Source organism: Ceratosolen solmsi, unplaced genomic scaffold (assembly GCF_000503995.2).
Source record: "Ceratosolen solmsi marchali unplaced genomic scaffold, CerSol_1.0 scaffold56, whole genome shotgun sequence".
Classification (NCBI taxonomy): domain Eukaryota; kingdom Metazoa; phylum Arthropoda; class Insecta; order Hymenoptera; family Agaonidae; genus Ceratosolen; species Ceratosolen solmsi.
Window position 1 is genome coordinate 6,466,764 of NW_011948425.1, and position 22,767 is coordinate 6,489,530.

The window sequence follows — 22,767 nt, forward strand, 5'->3', positions numbered from 1 at the left end:
TCCCAGCGAATCGACGTAAATTACCGTTAAGACCAAGAAGCCATCGAGGAGGTCAAAGACAATAGATAAATAATGCCGGGGGCGAAAAGTGCGGAGCCCTCGTCGTGCTGCCAGGACAAAAACTTAACCTCCCAGAAGCCGATAACCCCGTCGAAAAGGAACGAGTCACCGACCAAGCATAAAGGGGCCGACAAAACGAAATGCCCGAGGAAATCCAAGCTCGAGGATGAAAAGCCGAGCTGCGACATCGAAGCCAGCGAGCACCCGGGGCCGAGCCCCGAGGAGGTCAAGGCCCGTCGGATGCGCATCCTCTTACGCAAACAGAAGCGCGCCGAGGAGCAGCTGAAGATGATGTTCGAGACGTCGGTCGACCCCTTCGAGAAGCCGCTCAGGTGGTGGGAGCACCCCCACGTGAAATACGCGTAAGTAGCCTCGGCCTCATCGCGATGATCATGCGCGCCCTCCTGTCCTATGGAGCCCAACTATGAAATGTGCACCACGACGCCCCCGATGGTTGGTCCTGTTTTCGCGTGTTGCCCCGGCCCCCATCCAACCCAGCCACCAAATACCACGCGAGGCTCGCCTAACGGTGTCTAGTCTCTCCGCTAATCTTTCCCTCGCCGCACCGCCTCGTTAAACGGTCTCAATACGACGCGAGCCTACGACCGATTTCGGAATGATCGCTGACGATCGGGGGGCGGGCGACGCGTCATCACGCTTCACTTACTTCCTCGTATTGACTGCGGGGGTACGTAAACGTGCGCAGTCCCGATACACTGGAGGTAGCTCGTCTCTGGGACTCTCCTCCCAGCCTCGTGCGCCCATTACGTAACAGCTTTTATCGTTATAAAGCACCGAGGGATGAAGCAGAATTTTGGCGCTCCGGGACATGGGGCCGAGGAATTGTCGGTGCGGCGTGATTTGCTTGCCCTCGAGCTTCTCAAGATTAACGCTTATAAAGAGTGCGCCGCGGCATTATCGATTCGTCGGGAAGCTATTGGAAGCTAATGAAAATGTATTGGGGCTGACGGCGGAGGGCCGAGAGTCGAGTCAGTGGCAGGAGTCGGAGTCGGACGTTTATTGGGCTTGTCAATTTGTGATCGAATGAAATGAGCTTCGCCGCCGGGGGATTCTGGGCGACCGTCGAACTACTGGTGGCTTTAGATGCCCCGTCCTACCTTGTATCACGATCTCACGAGAATGACAGGGGCGACTGGTTCGACGAGCGTATCCCGTGTAAAGTTAAGATGCAGCTGAAGCGGAACGACGAGGCAGACAAAGTCAAGGTTGGCAAGACCGCCGCTCGCAAGGATAATGTGGATTATGGAAATCTGCTCGATTGCAGGTAGATTGAAAAGAGCTTTGGTAAAGCGGAGGTCGACGAGTTCTTCTATGCTTGTTTGTTTGTTTCTTTGTTTGTTTGTTTTTTCTTTTGTTTTTGTTTTTGTTTTTTTTTTTGTTTTTTTTTGTTTTTTTTTGTTTTTTTTGTTTTTGCTTTTTAAAGCGAGTGATTTATTAGCTGTAAAAGCGTGACGGGGAGATCTTTCGAGGCGTGGCGAGCATCGTGTATCTCGAGATCTTCGCGGGCTGTGTTTGGTGAATAATATTGTCGATCAGCGGGAATCAGCGGGAGAAAGTAATTAGACATCGATGTTGGCGAGTAAAAAGAGGAGTTTTCCAAGTACCGATAAGAGTCGTTTGATAAAAAAGGTCGTTTAAAAGCATTGACGCGCGCTCTGGGCCGTTGAAGAATCTCGAATCCTCTTTACTCTTGTATGCGATAAGACATTTCGACGATGATGCAAAGCTGAAATAATTCTTTATAGTGTTTCATATTAAATTGAAATTAATCCATATGACGATCGTCTATTGTCATAATCCATAATTATGTTTGACGATTCCGCTATGAATGCGCTACAATCCTCATTCAACGATTATTTCATTGATATTTACGGGAGTAACGTTACACGGAAACGAACATTTAAACGAAATGTATCGAATTTCTGATTTTTGCACGTAATATTAATGCAGAAATACGAAAATTAATATATGATTTTGCCTTGAAAAATTTGCTTTCAACAAACATGCCGCACTATGATAAATTATCGATTAAAAATTAAAATATTTAATAACATTTGCTCCTGTTCCCGTATAAATATCATGAGCATTAGAGAATTCAATTGACTTAAAAATCTTTTATAAAATATCATCATTTTAAAGACACGCTGGACCTCGACATTCTCATTGTATTTTGAAGACGAAGAATGCAAATATTCGAAAATTCATCGGGAACGGCGATAGTGTATAAATTGCCACTGAATAATGCTGTTTGTTCTTTATATTAAAAAGCTCTATATACATGCATACATGACTAAAAAATCAAAAATTTTCCCGGCCCCGAGTCACTAATTTAATTTACAATTTCATTATAATTATAAAATCACTTTGCTCTATTTGCATTTACATAATACTACATTATTTATGAATGTGAAAAGAACTTTCGTTTTGCATCGTATGAAGACTCAAATGGGAAGCTATTTTACTTTGAAGTAATTTCCTCGAAATATACTATTATACATTTTCCTTTATTCATCGTGAGAAAGGTAAGATTAGTATGGCAGATGCATACTAATTTGAGTTTTAGGCTTATTGTCATCGTGACCGTAAAAATTCCTTTGCTAAAGTAAATTCGATGTTTAAAAAGTTCTTCTTTTATTCTTTAAAATGCGAATTGTAATTAAAATTACGGCTCTTATGATGTTGCTTATTATTAAATTATAATTTATAAGCATCGAATTCTATTCTATTCTATTATTATTAAATTAGTAACTGTATTATGATATGCATTTTTTTTGATACCTTACAAGAATAATGTGTAATTTAAATGAAATAAGAGTAACGTATCCAGTATGCGATAAATAATATAGATATTGCATAATAAAAGAAATTTGTACTTTAATGTTAATTGTATTTAACTATTGTCAAAATATTTGTAAATGAAACAAGAGAGCCAATTTAATAATTAATAATTAAATAAGTAAATAAAATCTATATATACAATGAAATTGCAATTAAATTTTCTCTTAATTAATGAAGCTCACTGAATTTATCCATTACTTTGTTTTCAAAGGTACGACAAAAGTTAAATATTTTCATTATGAATTTTTTAACGAAAAATTAATGAAATATCATTGATAATTAATATAAAATATGTGCTAATAAAATGTAAATTATGCGTATGAAATGAAAAAATTTTGCTTCGGACGTGGATGTTTTTATTTTTCACGTAGCTAATATCAAATGAAGTTTGACAATCGAAGAGAGAAAATGTACGAAAATTTCTTTCTTTTTTTTCCCTAGAATTTCAGCGATACGATTTTTAAGCAAAGTCATGTATATTATTTCCTCATCACATTCATGTCCTGATTTTAATGTTATATATTATAGATTTAACAAACTTCTGTAAGCTGCAATTGTTTTGTAAATATCTTTTGTGGCAGTTTGTTGGAGAAGTCGAATCAATATTATCAATTTGAACAAACATAATACCGTTATACATAGTATAAAACATTGTAAAGCATTCATAATGTTTATATTTATTAAATTTAATACTATGTAGTTTCTTATAAATAAAAATAATGAATTCTGCATTGGTGAAAATCTCTTAAATCCGCGCGTGTTCATTTATTTAATACTTCCTCCTAAACACAAATGCAGTAGGTAAAAAAATTGTTTACGTCTCTATAAAAGCATTGCCGAAAATAAATAATAAAAAAAGGGATAATATGCAAGTCATCCACGATAAATGCTTACGCTTCTTATTCTTTTTCCATCACATTCGCACTTCAAAGCTCATAAATTCTAATTTTCTGCACTCGGAGCAGAATGAGAAACTACGACTCGCATAGCCAGAGAAAATAGATCGAGACACAGCTTTTATATTCCTAACATGCGTCCTTTCAGCAAGCACTTTACCTCTTATTAGTCTACGCTTTTCTCGTACATTGCGAACAGAGAAAATATCATCTTATTTCTATCAAGTGTCTTTCGACCCTTCGTCTCCATAAATATATGACTGTCAGATATTGCAAACATTATGTCGAACACATTTTCGATGATCATTCGCCTCCTGGACTTATTTATTCTTTGCCCGTATTGTTCCTTTTACGAGAATTATATATAACCTTGTACTGTAGTTAACATGGATACTATAACTTGAGATCCACGTAGAAAAATGTTCGTGGCATTTCGTATTTTCAATCACCAAGGCAAATGCCAAAGTGCCATTCTCATTTTTTCCTTAGAGTTTTTTAACTCGTACGATTCATTAGCTACCAACTTTCCCTCTAATTCACTCCGAGCCTTTCATTTACCGTCAATTTCTTTATTCTGTCACTCTAACTCTTGCTTTCTTACTTATGACGCTCACCTCTCATACCGACACCTTCTTACAATTATAGAATTCAAGCTCTTTAAGTACATGAAAAAAAAAAAAAAAAAAAATCACGCGCATAAAACAGCAAGGCGTGTTTCTTTGATAATGAAAATACAAAATTAATAAATATTCTTTTCATTGCTCTTATAACAATTCTACCAAATACTCCGATATTTAACTCAATGAAAATTGATAACAATCGAAAAGCTTTTTTTTTCTTTTTTTTTTTTTTTTTTGTAAGAACGAGCAGGTTTTCAGTACAGTAGATGGATTTTGTATGTGACCAGTCTTGAGAAGATAAATAACAAGGACAAGACGATCAGCCGAAGAAAATAAATATGAAATTTTTTAGAATATCGATGTATTTATTTGTAGTTGATATATTGGCTTAATGAGACAAGCTACGCCATTATCCGCTTTAAATAAAGAAAAATGCAATAATTAATAGTAAATCATAAAATTATTCAATAGCGAAAATGCATCTACTTCAACGTTATGTGGTATAATGCCAGGAAATAAAAATTTAATGATAAAAGATATTATGATTCGTCGAATGTATTTATTTTCGTCAACACTGTTGTAAAATTCTAAACAAACTACACACGAGCCATGAAAAGGCATAATTTGCCCACTAAAAGGCCTCTGATACGATTCTCCACTACTTAACATCATTTAATAATCAACAATGTTAAGAAAATTATAACTTATAAAAAGTAGTATAAGATTCTAAATTTTTCAAATGAAAATGCAAAACAATATTTATTTAACGAAATGTGAGATAATGTATTTATTTTCAAAATAAAAGTAATAAATATTGATTATAGAACTATAAAAAGTAAGGATAGTAAAGTAGATCAATGGTAGATGGAATGAAAATCTATTATGTAATCGTTTATCGTACTTCTGTCAAGTGCATGTTTAGTATTTCGAACATACTTTCTTTTTTATTTAGAGCAGCAAGAAATTACATTTTAATAATCATTAAATGTAAATACGAGTGGCGTCAATTCTTTCGTTTTGGTTATTTTGGTTAAAAATTTAATTTTAATTTCGCTATTATATAATAATATTTATAATTTCAAAACAATCTAATACCTTATTTCTGAAAAATATTATGTACTTAATTTTAATTAATTAAATCTTTAATAGCACAGTTTGACTTAATAATGTAAAATATTACAGGAACAGTGCAAAAATCTTTTTACTTTTTAATCGCCTTCTTGGATGCTAATGATTTTTAATATCTAACATTTGTAATTGCGTTGAACTCCGTCTTTTGAACTTACAGTCGTTACATTACAAACATGAGTTTACAAATGTCGCACACCTGCACACGATCGTATACGCATACTATTTGTTTATTATTGTCGAAAAGATAGCATAAAGATATGTTGGCTCTCTTTCACTTTTCATACAATTGAATTCTCTATGATAATTTCAATGTAAAGCGAATAATTTTAAGACTAAGATGTTTGTTCTGTATAAAACAATGTTCCCTCGCTGATCGATTGCCTTGCATCAATTATAAATAATATAAAATAAAGATAAGAGATTTCGAAGATCGTATTTCATTTCGAAACATTTTCATATTGGGTCGATTTTTTTAATATTGAATTTGATGAAAAGTACACAGAAGCTCGACCAATTTCCCGAAACTATCCAACTGTATATTAAAATATTCAATTTAGACAAAGTTAGAAAAGACAGTCCTCGTACACCACATGGACAAATGACGTTTTCAAAATCAATGCAATTCAAAAAGTATCCTCGAAGTACGTAAACTTGTATAGGGAACCGCTTGACGGAGTTCCTAAGGGCCAGACACCTTAATTATCGCCGCTTACGACAGCTCGCCAATTACTATCTAAACCCAATCGCCCCCCTCCTTTATTACCGTTCCCAGAATCCCGGAAAATTGGAGTCCGCGTCAGCGACACGTGCGTTGTACTGTTGACGCGCCCACGGTTCGATGCACTCCGTGCACACAGCGACGCTGCTTCCTGGTTCGTCCTTTGATCCACCCCTCCTCCGATATCACCGCCGTCCCGTAACACCCTTGCCAGTCACCTCCCCGGCCCCTTCAAAGTACGCACTGCCGATATTGTCGTCGCCGCCACTTCCCTAATGACGTCAGCGTCGACGCACGCACGGTCGCTATCTAAATGGAGATCCGAGATCCGAGATCGGAGAGCCGACCTAAGGAGTCTCAGGGCTCGTCTGACAAGTCTGACGAATAATCTATATGCCGAAAGGATAGTTCAGATCCCTTTGACCCTATTTCTGCTTTTCTTATTCTTTCATTCTTTCTTTATTTTACGTGCATTCGTGAGATTTTCCCCGTAGCTCTTAGCCATTTCTCTTTAATTATTTGTTTTTCTATATTTCTTATATATATATATATATATATATATATGCATATGTATATAAGACACGTTGGATAGTTTGTTTTCCAATTTTTCATTTTCAAACTCTTAAACGATACGGCATTTAAAGCTGTCTATTATTACTCTCTGGAAAACCTATAATGTATTAGGTAGAAAAGAAAATTAAAATTTTATTGTATTTTACAATTATGTGAATCTCGAGTATCTGAAATCAGACGATAGAATAAATTTTTTATTCGGATGAATATTTATGAAGAAATTATAAATGATAAAATTTATTTACCTTACAGGATTCATTTATTTATTCCAAGTTGTTTCGATATTTGTCTGAGAAAATGTTACTGCACAGCTTTTTTAAAAACCTTATAAATAAATTAATATTATATATATATATATATATATATATATATATATATATTCTATTAGAACTCTCTAATCTTAGTCATAGATATAGAAATAGAAACTAATAAAAATAAAATGTTTAAATTTGCAAAGAGCCCCGCTTTCAGATGGTTATGTATACGTTTTATACAACACTAACAAATAATTGGATATACCCTAATGGGTTAGTTAATATTAATTTACAATTATGATGTCATTAAAGTCAAATATGTATTTCTAAGGTCTTAACTACTTTTTCGTGCCATTTCCATTAGTGCTTTTAGTCATGCATATAGTATTTACAATTTTTACAAATCAAAGATACGAGCCGTTAAAAATGACTATAAAAAATAATTACCTGAAAATATATATTATTAAAATGCGAAATAATAATTTATTGTTTATTTAATCAAAGATTTTGTCGTTTAAAAATATAAACATATATTTCTTATGCCTATGTATGCTTAATATATAATTTTATAAACCTTTAAAAACATTGTTTGTGAATATCTTTGATCGATAGCCGATCGATTTTCATTTTACATCGTAACTGCTCCACACAAAAGTGGCGTCCTTTTATTTTTGCTTAATAAATACATTAAGGGGTGGAGGATGCAGAAAATTGCATTGTATGTCACAAGTAATTGTGCCTCGGCTCAATGCTGCCCTTGTACCGCCTTTTTAAATCACGCCATCCTACAGAAAATTCTTTAGTCGATCATATTTTAACTCACTGGTAACATCATGGTCGAGATTTATGATTTTTTACGTCTGACATTTTAGTAAGTTTTATATAATGACAAATTATTTTACAATGCAAATACACCAGTAAGAAACTAAAAATCACTGATTATAATGACAAGGCAAAAAGATCCAATTAATGTTACATAAATTCATAAATTATTTTACAATTACACGACATAAATATAATTTAAATTTGTATCCGTATTCAACATATTTCACAAGTTTATTATTACATACTGTCAATGCAATTTTTTATGCTAAGCTTAATTTAATTAGAACATTTTGTGCTTAAAATTTTCATGTTAATTTTAATTTGCAAAAGGCTGACAACACATTGTATATATCAATTTTCATATTAGACATTAATATTTATTATGAAAATAAGAATTAATCAAATAATTGAAAAAGAATTTAAAATAAACAATCAGTTTTTTTTTTTTTTTTATAATTACTTTTACGTATCATAAAATTACTATAAATATAATTATATTGTAAAATGTTGATTATTTTATTACTTTTCTTTTATTTATTACTTTCCGAGTAATAATATTTAAATTAGCTTTATTTTATTTATAAATTAATTACAAAATGAACTAGATAGAGATTAATAACGTTATGTTTTTAAAAAAAAAATTCTAAAAAGATACATTTTGTTGCGGTTTAGTAAGAATTAATTATTCTGTAATACCAAGTATAATTTACGTAAATATCTATATATGACAATCGATTCTTATATAAAAATCCATATAGAAAGTAATGAGCAAATTAAGTTTTTTTTTTATCTTGAAACTTTTAAAAAAAGTATTTGAAGTAAATTTATAATAGTTCATCCGCTTTTTCTCATATTTTACTTATGATAAATAAATATTGAGTATATTTTAAATTATATAATTGGATATATCGTCAATAAAAAACATATTACCATATAAAATAAGAATTTGTTTAATATAATATTAATAAAATATTAATAAAATAAATAAACGAATACAAAGCAAAAACAAGACTTTAATAGTAGTCATTATTTTGACATCTGTAACATTCGGAAATGTTTTTTATAATATAAATAAAAAAAAATATACGTAAATATCGTAGTAAAGTATATGTTTTAACAATTTCTCAGGTGTCACTGATCTGAATAATTTTTAAAATTTAACAATTGAAAGCTGTAGTACGAAAAAATTGTATTTATAATTTGCTTTTTATCCATGTGTTTTATATATTTATTGCTTTGTTTTCATTTTATTACTTAACGTATATTAATTTTATATTCAACACAAGATTCTTAATATTTGAAGCAAATTTTGTATTTTTTAGACAAATAATTTTAATAGAAAATATGCATATGCCTGTTACTATAGCATTTGTATTAAAAAGAAATAAATATAAAATGTATAATGTAATTCTATTAATTCTATTGCAGAAAATGCTGTATGAAAATTAAAAATTTAAATAAACAGAAATTTTACACATATGTATAATACATTTTCTTGAAATTTTATATAACAATTTCTTAAGAACAATTTATTAAAAAAAAAAATAATAAATATATATTCGATGTTATATTATTATTTATGACAATAATGTACTTATAAATAATAATAATAAGTTGATTAGAGAAAGTTGTCTAGTCTTTAATATATATAAATAACTATATATTTAAAATACACATATCTTTAATATAAATAGTATTATTAATACTTTTCTTGAAAAAGTCTCTACGAAATATACAAAAATTATTGACACGATAAATGCCTCATAAATTTATATCTAAATATCCACATAAAAAATATTGTAAGTACAGTAGTATTCTACTTTAAAACTGATTAATACATTTCATTTATTGACTATCGTTGCTTTTTTGTTACACACACACGCACACTTATATAAAAAGGAATTCTTTTAACTTTTTCAAAATGTATGTCTTGCTGAATAATTGTGCAAAAAGATTTCTATAGATCAGTTGAAAATCCAAGGTTCTTTTGTCAATAGAGCTGACTGTGTTCTTGCCTCTCTTTCTCCCTTTCTTTATCTCTCTCTCTCTCTCTCTCTCTCTCTCTCTCTCTCTCTCTCTCTCTCTCTCTCAAAACTCTACGACGACAAGTATTCTAAATATATCTACGATAGTGAAAGCAAAGCTTCGGAAAGACTTTTAGATATACATCCATACAATGTTGATCCTATTGTATAAAAAAAAATGCACATGGAATATTCAAAGTGAACACAAGATTACACCTTTAAGTTAAAAAAGCAAGTAAAAATACTTGCGGAAAAAACGTAGGTAAAGTAACCGTCTCCGTTATAGGCAAGGGAATTAAGTTTAAAGAAATTAAACGCATAAAAGAAATTAAATTAAAACAATATGTATTATCGATATATTACTGATGAAAACCACAGCGCAATCATTATTCTTTATGGTGGTGAATGTTATTAAAGCGATGGGGTTCTTCAAATTTAATAAGTTAATATCAGTTTACGAAAACATAATGATTACCATTATGATAAATAATGTTTCTAAAACGAAACAATCACAAAGCATTAATCAATCGAAACGTTCACTTACTTGATATTTTGCTTAAAAGTATGCATATTTAATGATAAACCGGTCAAAATGAAATAACAGAATGATTATTCTGTTATTCCTATTTGTAATGAAATATTATTACTAAATCAAGATTTAATGTTAGGAGAAAGTCACAAATGACATTCTAATTACAATAAAAAAATATATAGAAGCAATTATTATAATATCAAAACATTTTTATAAAAAAATCCAAAATAATTGTAATTTTTTTTCTCAAATAACAATTTCTTCTTAAAAATACTCTTTTTAAATTACTCGATGTGATATTTTATTATCTATATAAATTGTACAAATTAGAACTTTATGAAAATATTTATGTTTATTTTTATTAAGCACAAAAATTGGAAAAACCATTTTACATGTTTAACATATTCATCGTTTCGGTTAAATTTCACTTTCCCAATGTCATTGAGTAAATATTTTAAAATATTCATTATTGTTTTGCTTTTGCTTTTGCTTATCTAAAGTATTGTTATAATATATATCATCAAAAATTATTATTTTTAAATTTTAACTTCTTTGTAATTTTTTTATAATTTTTTATCCCAATAAAACGTGTTTATTCCTTTTGTTTTATTGAAAATGTTTGAACATTTTGTAAATACGTCCGTATTAGGCTAGAATTCTCATAAAAATTTCATTAATAACTCAATACATGAATTTTAATATTATAAGATTAGGAATATTTTATTTATTATATATCAAGATAATTGAATTAATAATAAAATTTTATTACATTTATCTCGGGTTAATTAAACAAATATCGATATATATTTAAGAGTAGTAAATGATAATAATAATAAATTGCAATTAAAATTTACATAAAAAAATAGAATTCAAAACCTCAGAAAGCCTTTATTATTATTTACAATTATATATTTGGTTAAATATGAATAGAAAATGGCTAAATAATGTTTCTATTTTAATTTACAATATTCATTGCGTTATCTTAACAAATTATTTAGATATGAAAAATAAAAGATCTTAGTATTAAAACAATTAAAATTAAAATATTAGAAAATATTAAATTTTTATCATCAAAGTATTGAAAGAGTATATTTATATCTTATTAAAATGTTTTATCAAATAATTAGTAAATTTTACCAATATTTATTACATATGTGACATATCTGTCATATATATATATATATATATGTTTATATTAGTTTTAATTGTTCAAAATTAAAAATGAAAGAAATTAAATTTCTTTGCTATTGCTTTGAAATAACAATTTATGTACGAATATGCTTTTTTTATATTCATTTCATACATGTAACCATCTTTTCAACAAATAATGTTCATTAATCATTATAAACATTTCTATGAAATACCATAAATAATTTATTAAAATTTGATATTTAAGTCAATGGATGGAATTTTATTTCACAGAATATCCAGAGTAAAATATTTTATTAGACTATTTTATTTACAAAACAGTGACTGTTGAGAGCTGCTTGAATTTATTATACAGTGTACATTAATAGTACTCAATATTTAAAGTTGTAAGAAAATAAAGTTTTATGTAAAACATTGTACAATCAGCTTTTAATGAAAGTCCACCCATATGTGATTCTATCTATAATTAAACTATTTTGAAACATAATATCTTAGATAGTTTATATGCTCTATTCGTGTCTTTACGATCGACACACATATACATATGTTTACCTAACATTAACTTAACTTTTCAATAATCAGGCCCATGTTACATAAAATTCAATTTTCATGAAAAACATGATTAATTTATTATCGGATCCATAAAACATTCTACAACGGTTCACTAGATCGGCGAATTGAAAACGCGAAGCACAAATTTAATTAAACTCCCCACGTCCTAAACCTCCCGCCATCGTTCCTCGATTCCCAAGCAATACGTCCGCATGCAAGGTCACAACAACGTAACGGAACCTTGCGCCCAATCCCTGTCCGTCTTGTTAAACAGAAATCGCTCCCACGTTAGCGTGGCACGTGCATACAAAATTGCAGGGTGTCAAAGTCGCAAAGTCGCAGCCGTACAAAGGCTTTGGTTGCCCCGAACTTTGTGACGTGGTGCGCCGTCTCGCGGCGACCCCACCTCCGGCTCCTTCAGCCCAGCCCCGAGACACTCCACGGCCCGCGATCGATAATAATAAAAAAGTCGTGAGATCGCGAACGATCTTCGCGAGGAGGGATGACATTGCGCGGCCACGACTGGATATGACCATTCCGGGGAAGGAACGGCGTTTTTACGGGCTTCGATTGATTGACAGACAGCCACTACTGATACTTTTCAATCGCACTTTCTTTATCGGCTTGAACGACTGTCTTGATACAGCCAGATTTATGTTTATTTGTCCGTCGTTATTTGACGGACAGTAGTGCAGGATTTCATTTCTGGAGGAACTGATAACTCGTGATTCTGTTGTATAGGACTTTATGGAAATAGCTTGTTAAGCTGAGAATGAAAAATCTATTTGTGCTTATAAATAAGATACGCATCGCGCGAATCATAAGAAATTTTCAAGTCCAATTACAAATTTCAGTCGGAGTAATTTAAATTTAAAGTACAATCGATTAGTTTCGTTTTAATGTTCGGTACAAAGTATATTTTCACCTTGATTTGCGCTTGCACACGTGTATAAGTAATTTATTTTAGTTTGCCATTATTTCACCAAGTATTTCTTAAAAATATTTTGTAAATATGAAAGTCATTGTGCTCTAGTATGATCATGAGATTAGGAAAAGGGTCCCGCAAAATTATATACAAAGGGGGTTATAGTTACTGTTGACATTTTTCTTCTGCATTATACTAACGGTAAAGTACAAGTACGAAAATTATGATTATAACTTTTAATCCGAGGATTATAAAATCTTCAAATAACTAATATTTTATTAACTTATTAGGCAGCGTTAATTTGTCATATCTTTAAATTTCGGTGCTTTTCAAATATGCAATGAATATCTTCAACGAGCTAATTTCAAGCTTTACGAAAAAAAAAAAAAAAAAAAAAAAAAAAAAAAAAAAAAGCTGTAAAGATTTATCATCAAATACTTCGAAATACTTGGCTATATGAAAATAATAATTATAGCGACGTATAATAATAGTAAAATAACATGCTCATTAATTTAATAAATTAATTAATTAATTGATGTTATTGTGATAAAACCCCCGTGCACTCAAATCATCTTCATATCTCAATACCTACATATCCTTCTCAAATATGAAACAAATAAAAAAAATGCTTCACAACAGTTTTTTTAAGTATAAATAAAAATAACAATGTTTAACATAGTTTTGAATCGAAAAAAATTGTAATATGCCCTTTGAATTCACGTTTCTTCATTCTCTGGAACCACGTTTAATCCATCTAAACCGTGCCCCGTCACTTTAAAATTCTTCCTTATAATCCTCATTTCTCAAGTTTATGTTTAAGTGGTTGGCAATCGTTATCAAATTGTTATTTGTGTAAGAGTATCATAAAGGTTAAAGGTTGGAAGTACGACTAAAATGAGTCGGTGAATTATATTCTCATTCAATTTTGTCTGTTTGTTATATAAAGTGGCCTTGTTTTAAAATACATTTATAATATAATCACAATATGCAGGCTTTCATCATTTACTCGAAGCCCAACATCGAACGCTCTTATAAGAATTGCGCCGCTCACGCTCTCAAGGAAGCACATAAAAATTTCACGATGAAAACTCTTTGAATATTTCAGCCACATATCTCGTACGACATTTTACTTTCTCAAATCACGGTTATACAAGCCGGTAATAAAACTCACCTCACGTCCCGATAAAACTCATCTCTATTTTATAGTTTCTCACACTCGGTGGTGAAATCGAGGCTGGAGTCATTAATGGGAACCAACATCGTGAGGCTGACCGACCGGAAGTACATGCTTACGCTCATAGCAAAAATACGCGAGGAACACGAGAATCAACAGGCAGCTCGGATACAAGAGAGGAAGGTAAGAAATAATCCAATGAAAAAGGATAATGAAAGCAGAGAGCGAGAGAGAAAGTGTGTGTGTGTGTGTGTGTGTGTGTGTGTGTGTGAGAGAGAGAGAGAGAGAGAGACGAGTCCCTCCAAGTACAAAAATTTTTAGATAAAACTTTAATATCGGAGTAATTCGGATATGCCAAGTTGTTGAACAATAATTGTAGTTAAACGTCAAGGTGGAATGTCTAGCGCTGTTTACTTTTAAAAGGCCGAGAGAGTCATTAAAATAATGTGCGACAAGCGATATTATAGATACAATTAATTTCGCGCTCCCTCCCAATAGTAGGAAAAGTAAAATAATTCAAGCGTCGAACGAAACTGGAGACTTGTTTTTCTATTCCTTGTTTTCACATTTCCTTGCCAACATTTAATCCAGTAAGTTTTCAACATTAACAGAAATTTGATAATATTTCACCTCGTGCACTTAGTGCTGCTAATAAAGTACAATGATAAAACGAGTCAAATTCGACGGATTTTAATATTGTTTGGAATTCACTATGTAAACACATATGTGTTGTAATATAACACCTCGTGTATTTTATATGATAACGTTAATATTGATCTGTCGATGTGTATCAATTAAAATTTTTCCTCGTTATTTATCTATATTATAATTTAGAAGAAAGCACAGTAAGTCATACGAGTATGCTTTATTCATAGATATAATTAAATCTCTAAAATTAATATAAACAAAACAAAAAGCAAATAAAATAAATAATAATTCAATTGCTCTGTATTCAATGATAATTAATATAACGAATATTCTATATTTAATACAATGATGCATTTTTAAAATAGTAAGAATGATAAAATACTATGTTGTTATGTATCAGTTTGTATTTTGTGAATAAATTATTGAAACGCAATACATATAATATGGAAACATGAAAACATATAACATGGAAACATGAAATATTTACAAAATTATACTGTTTCTTACTATCAATTAAATAGTAAAACTCGATAAATTGAACATAATTTATTATATTTATAAAAATAAGTAGAAATTTCAATACATGGGAAAATAATCTTATAAATAACCATAAAATGAATAAATTCTGACGCAGAAATGTAAAGATTTGCTGTATATAATTGTGCGGTATCTAATATACATTCAACCAAGACAATTTTAAGTAATATTTGACAACATGCAACAATTATATTATGTAAATTCAATTTTAAAATGGTTGCTGCAAGGTTTACTATGTTGTTGATTATCAGATTGGCCTTGGGCGTCTTGGAGTTACAAAACTTGCAATGCGTTGCTGAACACAAAAACTTTCGATAAATGCCAAACAAATTTTTTTCGTACATGAAATTTATTATAAAAATTTTTTATTAAAAATTTCATAACTATTTATTCATTATTCTAGATATGAGAAATATTGTTTAATGCTACAAAAGTTCGTGGGGGATAGACTTTAATTTTATTTAGACATTAAAATTACTGAGGCTACGTCGTTAAATAGTACTATTTGCAATCAATGATATGAATAAAATTTAAAAAATTTAAATTTGTGTTAAAAAACTGAAAATTGTCAAATCTGTCAATTTTAACAAGGAACATATACATTTATTTTAATAACTTATGTTAAAAATGTACTTTTGTAATAATTACTTGGAATAAAAAGTAAATATGACAATTTTTTATTGTAACTTTGATGATTAATAAATAAACTTGGCTGCTTATTTTCCATCATATTTGAATAAGTAATTTTTAAAATCTTATAAATATATCTTATTTCAATTACAAAAACTACAGTCATATAAAGCTTAAAAAATATGCTTTTTTTTTTAGCTTTTGCCTGACATTTAAATTTCTATAATATATCATTGGTACTATATTAAGGATCGTGATATAAAGCATTTATTAGTAAATAAACTATTATAATGCATTATAATGTGACGCGATATTAATTAATTATTTATTCTATAGGAATTATTATCTATATAATTGAAGTAGCCTAATAAATGTATTTTAAATTATTTCGCCAGTGACTCAATGAATTTCGCCAGGATGCTCACATCTATGCGTTATAAATAAACAATACTATTAAACAAATGACAAAATATCTAGGATTTGTTTTTCTTTTGTTTTCGTGTAAAATGAAAATATTTTGATGTCCGTTTCATTATAAAGTTTTTGCGTTAATTTATAACTTTACATATTTAAGTAATTTCCTTTATTATTCTCTAATCTATAGTTTTATGACACGAGGGGCTCTACATTATTATATCAACAAATAACATATGCATAGAAATTTGAATTTTCATTTAAATGCTGATAAAAATTATGTGCAAATTAATATATATATATATATATATATATATATATATATATATATATATATACATATGGCTCAGTTTCTCCAAATTTCCAATAATCGTTGACTTTATATAGACCAACGTGTCCAACGTTGGTTCCAACGCAATTAAATAAAAAACATCTTGAAAATAGCTTCTTTAACAAAAGTCCATTTGGCTAATGTGACGTTTGATGCTCTATGGAATATAAATATCCTGTCTTCGATATATCGCCGTATTATTGCACAAACATTAGATTTTCTTTTATAATGCAAATACGCGGAGCTGCCGAGCAAAGCTCTTATCCTGTTTATATTTGCAGACACGTGAATTAATGCGGACGAAGACGATGATACTTAATCGATTTATGACTATCGAAGAGGCTCAAGCTGAAATCCGTCAATATCCCCTCTTTCAACTATACTTATACTGCGACTCCATATCCCGTCGACCGCAGAAAATGGTAAGCGAGCCATGACTTAACCGAAGTTATTGAATTTTTTAATCGCAAATTGCCTTTCGCCGGCTTTCCAGCGACTCACCGAATTTCCGATGTATTCTTACAGCGGCTGCCGAAGAAAGTGAAAATATCCGAGTCCTTGTACCGGCTACTTTATCCAGAGAAATTGGCCGACGATTTACAGCTAACCCAGAATCTGTCGTTCATTGAAGATGAGGAGGAGGAGATCGATGAGGATGAGGTAAGGAATAACACGATAGCTGTGATAAAAAGAGTAGATTTTCTTGATCCGGGATCTTTTTCATTTCCCTTAGTGAGGTGTCTCTTGGAGCTTTCGTATTATTAACAACATTTCGACATTATAAAGATAGAAAAAATGAGATCGAGACAAATTCAGGGAAAACGAGTAAATTTCTTGTCTGACTAATTGCATAAACAGCATAGGCATTAAAGCTTCGTTATCGATTAGAAGTGAGACAAATTCATTTATCTTATAGAAGTCACCAAAGAATATTCATGGAATAATTATTGATTTATCATAACGAAATAATATTCATAAAAGTATACGGCTCGTCGAAATTCTCTGCTCGATGAATAAAGTTTATCGTTTCAATACGCTCTTCATTTATATTTTTAATTAGTGGTTCAAATAAATGTTTGGTACATCTAAATTAGTGAAAATTTCTTCTCCAATCTTCGCAGTCTTAATATACATGTGAAAATAAAATGCGACTTTATGAAAATTATTTAACATAATTCATTGCTATCTCTTTGTTTTGTTATCTTTTATATAAATAATGATACTTTTATTTTAGATTTATAAAAGAGTATAATTCATAACTCACTGCTGGTCAATGAAATAATTATATAATATTCCCTATAATATTACTAATAAATGTCTTTATTATATTTGTAAATTCTTCAAATATTCAAAATTATTTGTTATACAATAGCTATGTCTATATTATATTAATAATAAAAATCATTAGGGTTCTCAAGGTGAGGAGGAAATGGAAGATAAAGTAAGTAGAAAGAAACATACCGCTGAGCCCGAAAATGAATACATGTTCTCACAGGATGAATATGATAATCTTCATTATGTAGCAGATGCTGTGAAGAAATTAAAAGAAATTAAAGTGAGCAATTATGTTATTAATTTCATTAAGGCTTTACAAAAACTTTTGAATTTTAAATATCAAAACGTGTTTGTATATTATTTAATTACCAGTGGCCAATTTATTGAAATTTTAAACTATATCATAATTACAACAGAATTTAGTTTTATACTTTTATTCAAATTCAAAATAAAGTGGATGAATTAGATTTTTGTCGGAGAGCTTGACGCATCTTGAAAGTCAACGGAGAAATTTTGACATTATATAGGAAAATCATTTGAGTCTTATTATTATTTCAAATCATATTCTAGTATAACAACGAAAGAATCGATCATTATATAAATTGTCATTGTATACTCTGCAAAAGTATCTAATCTAAAACTAAACAACAATACGAATGAAACATTGACGTTGAATTGCACGTATGAGACAGAAGATTGAAATTAGAAATTACAGCGGTAGGATGTCGGGCTCAATTCTAAATCGCGATATTTTTGCAACGTATGAGTTGAATCGTGATCAGACACTCGGCAAAAGACGGGACTTCCACGCGAGCAACAATAATCCCGGCGTATTTTGTGATTGACGTTAATTATATTTAGCCACGCGATTGCTTTGAAATTCGAAAACAAAAAGTTTTTCCATTGAATAATCGTTGCTGAACTTATTTTGGCGTCTGGATGTTAAAATTCTGATTGAATAGGATATCAAGTTTAGTAAATAAGCATAGAATCGCTTCTTCTTCTTCCAGCCCTCTCCCCCTTTTTTTTTCGGCTTATCAAGAAAAGAGTCAAAGAAAAGAATCCTGTCCTATATGTCGTTCGAATAATACCGTGTTGCATGCTATTGAAAAGAATATTGTAATGAAATTGCTGTTACGCTAGAAATGTGATGTAATTGGTAGCTTGATGTAAGACGAAGCTTGACGAAGACATCGAATGTAAATGCATTCACTGCTAAACTGTTAAATTAAATGTGCAACTTTACTTAATTAAACTCTTTCACTTGACTAAACTGTACTTCTTTCGTTAGGCACGAAACTTCGAAATAGTCTAAATTATATTATTTGTACGATGTAATTATTTGAACGATACTTTCAATTATAAATATTTCAATTTCCAATATTTCGCTTCACTATCGTATCGAAGACCAATAGTTTCAATATTCTCTACGATCTATTTATAATTACGTATTTCACGTTTACATTATTTAACGTTCAATAGTATTTGTAAAGCAGTATTTAATAATGATACAATACAGTATCATTGCCGACGTGCTTGATAATTTAAATATTATATAAATATGAGTAAATTGCCGGTTATTGATTAAGAAAATTTTTTGCAATTTTATATGCAGACCGTCAATGCTATGTATGCAAAGGCATACGACATCGTAGGAAACTTGTTCAGCTTAGTTGCAAAGAAACGGAAAAAATGTACTTTGGACTAATGAGCGAAAAATGTAAGAAGACGGAATGAATATATTTTATAATTGAAGATATTATTGTGAAATGTCATTTGTAACTTCGAAATAATAATGATAATATATTCATTATATTTTCCAAGCTATGGTATCGGTGAACATGGAGTCGTTACAAAAATAATCTGTCGAAGCAGTGATATCAAGATTTTATAATTAATTGTACACGTGTAAATTTTATTTCGAATTTTTCTTAATTTTTCCTAAATGTAAAAACAACTTAATCATCTTATTTAAAAATGTGCGTTACACTTGATGTAAATTACACAAATTGAAATATATGTATTTATTATTTGCTTACATTGTGTAAATTATTGTTATTTCCATTTTCATGGTTAATTGACGTAATACTGAATGAAACAATTATATGCTAAATAACATTCACATAATAAAATATGTGACAGCTAAGTATATTTTAGTGATAAAAGTTGTTATCTCTAATATAATCGTATAATTCACATATAATAAGTAGATATTTTTAAATGTACTGTTTAAAGTCTTTTCTCGTAGGGAATTAATTTATAAAGTTGTGATCAATGCTAAATTAAAAAAAAAAAAAAAACAGCAATTATGAAAATCTATTAAGAATCATCGACATTTTCAATAATAATCTTTATTTTATAAACTAAAGCCAATGAAAACTGTACTTCTTTTTGTTAATTTATTATTAATTTATTTACAAATGTACAAACATCTATTTTCAAAGCTCTAAACTGTTAATAATTTATAGAATACACAATGCTATCGTATAATATTAAAGTTTTTAAATTTCAAATAATGTTTTATTAATTATTCAAATTTGTTTAGTAACTTATTACAAATTATGCAATATAAAACAAATTATTACTTTTTTTAAAGATACTATTTACCTTTATCTTAATTGTTTACTCTTAAATCGTTTGTTGCCAAACAAGATATGTTAGTATATCCTACATTGATCATAAATAAATAATTCATATATATTATAACTATAATACTTAACGGCATTATTATTTATCGAAAGCTCAAATTTCTACTCTTAAAGTTACAGTGTCTTAGCTTATGCTCTGCTTTCGTGTGTATTTTACGATTAACAACGTCATACTATTTCACTTTCTCTAACTCCTTTTCTCGTATAAAAAGCTCTGTGTAAACTAAATCCTCGCCCACGCCATCAATTGCAAATCGAGACAATATAAAAGGAAGAAAGATAGTGTGTGTGCGTGTGTGAGCGAGCGAGAGAGAGAGAGAGAGAGAGAGAGAGAGAGAGAGACGGGGGAATGAGGAATATTAAAATTGAATGAAATATCGAAAGCAAACAGTAGTTGTAAAAGCTACTCCAGTTATCTACATCTAGTTTATTATAGTTTGAGATATTTCGTAGATACGACATTGAACGTCGGTAACTGTTTTCACAAAGACGTCCGCATAAAATTTTATCATTGATCATTCGAAAGTATTCATTTGAACATTAATTTATCCGTACCACATTCTTTGCGAATTATATTTTTGCATATGATGAATATGATGTAAAAATATCGAGTAGCCGCTATTGTCACTGGTAAGAATTAGCGATAAGCAATTGCCTTATCTTTACATGAGCCGACAATTCCATTTTCATTTTCATTTATTATTCATGGCAATTATGTTATGTTCGCCGCAATTATGTCCCATCATTACGACTTCTATACATTTATAAATCATATTATTACGGCACGCGCATTGATTAATGAAGATAATACACAATCAAGATAATAAGATAAATTAACGTGCTTATTTAAGAAAACTATATTCCTATAACAGCTTTTAATGGATAGAATTTAAAAATTATTTTCATAAAAATTTTAAATTTTAAATGCTTTGAAAATAAGCTGTGCTCAGTGTATCGTAATAATATTCTATACATAATCTTATGTGGAATCATGGTAGACGTATGTATACTTACGTACGTCGGATAAGTACCAACTGAGTAAATTTAATACATACAGATGCAAATAAAAATACTATATATATATATATATATATATATATATATATATGAATATATAAACTTATCACGAAAATCAATATAAGTATTTACTAGAAATTAACAAAAAAAAAAAAAAAAAAAAAACAGCTATAAATTAGCCTTTAATATAAAAAAATATTTACTTATCTATCTATTTTTCATCACTGTGTGCTACGTTAATAATACATATAAAGCCTTCCCATTTATCAAAAATGTATCCTTTTACTTAATTCAATAATTATATTATTTTTAATTAAGCTAATCGTAAATTTAACGTTCATTCTCATATTAGGAAGTAAATGCAGATCTTGAAGTAATGACGTTTACGTGAATGGACATGGATTCGTACACGATTAACTATTAGGTAACGAGAAATATATGGGATTTATTGTAAATCTCTTGGAAATTGATTAAACTATGTTCAGTTAATACATAAAGCAAAGTTTAGTCGTCACAGTTTCATTGACGAATATTCCATTTACCCATTTTCTCTCATCCCTGTGTTTATTTCTATCCAAATATCTTTCTGAGCATGTGTAAATAAATTAATGTTTAATAATAAAATAATTAAAGCTCCAGCATATCACTTAAAATAGAATATGTAGATTACGATGAAAAAACAATTTATATTATTAATATATTTCGATTAATAAAGTTTACAATATAATTTATTATTTATGTATACATCTTAACCTGCGTTTCCCTCCTTATTCCGGTTATAAACAATTGTCTACAAATCCATGTATATTTATTTTTATTAGCTATCTGAATCAATAATTAATAAATTTGTTGTTCGTTTAATTCTTATTCATAAGCTCTTGCTACACTATCTTTCCCAAAATATTGGATTTAAAAATTTATTTGATATTATCTAATGCATTATAATTACATGTACAACTGCGTGCATATTTTTAA

At 29.7% G+C, this 22,767-nt stretch overlaps 1 protein-coding gene across 1 annotated transcript; it reads left to right on the top strand.

The window, feature by feature from the left end:
* Positions 1-49: 49 nt before the first annotated feature.
* LOC105362967 (uncharacterized) lies at positions 50-20,022 on the top strand. Its single transcript, XM_011500526.1, has 6 exons — positions 50-422; positions 14,325-14,475; positions 17,134-17,274; positions 17,378-17,512; positions 18,261-18,407; positions 19,743-20,022. Exons 1-6 carry the CDS (start codon positions 73-75, stop codon positions 19,833-19,835), a joined length of 1,017 nt encoding a protein of 338 aa, XP_011498828.1. The 5' UTR covers positions 50-72; the 3' UTR covers positions 19,836-20,022.
* The last annotated feature ends 2,745 nt before the right edge of the window (positions 20,023-22,767 follow it).

Coding starts and splice junctions, on each gene's coding strand:
- LOC105362967 (XM_011500526.1), top strand. CDS start 73: ATGCCGGGGGCGAAAAGTGCGGAGCCCTCGTCGTGCTGCCAGGACAAA. Junction 14,476..17,133: donor CTCGGATACAAGAGAGGAAG/GTAAGAAATAAT, acceptor TTATATTTGCAG/ACACGTGAATTAATGCGGAC. Junction 17,513..18,260: donor AGGAGATCGATGAGGATGAG/GTAAGGAATAAC, acceptor AAAAATCATTAG/GGTTCTCAAGGTGAGGAGGA.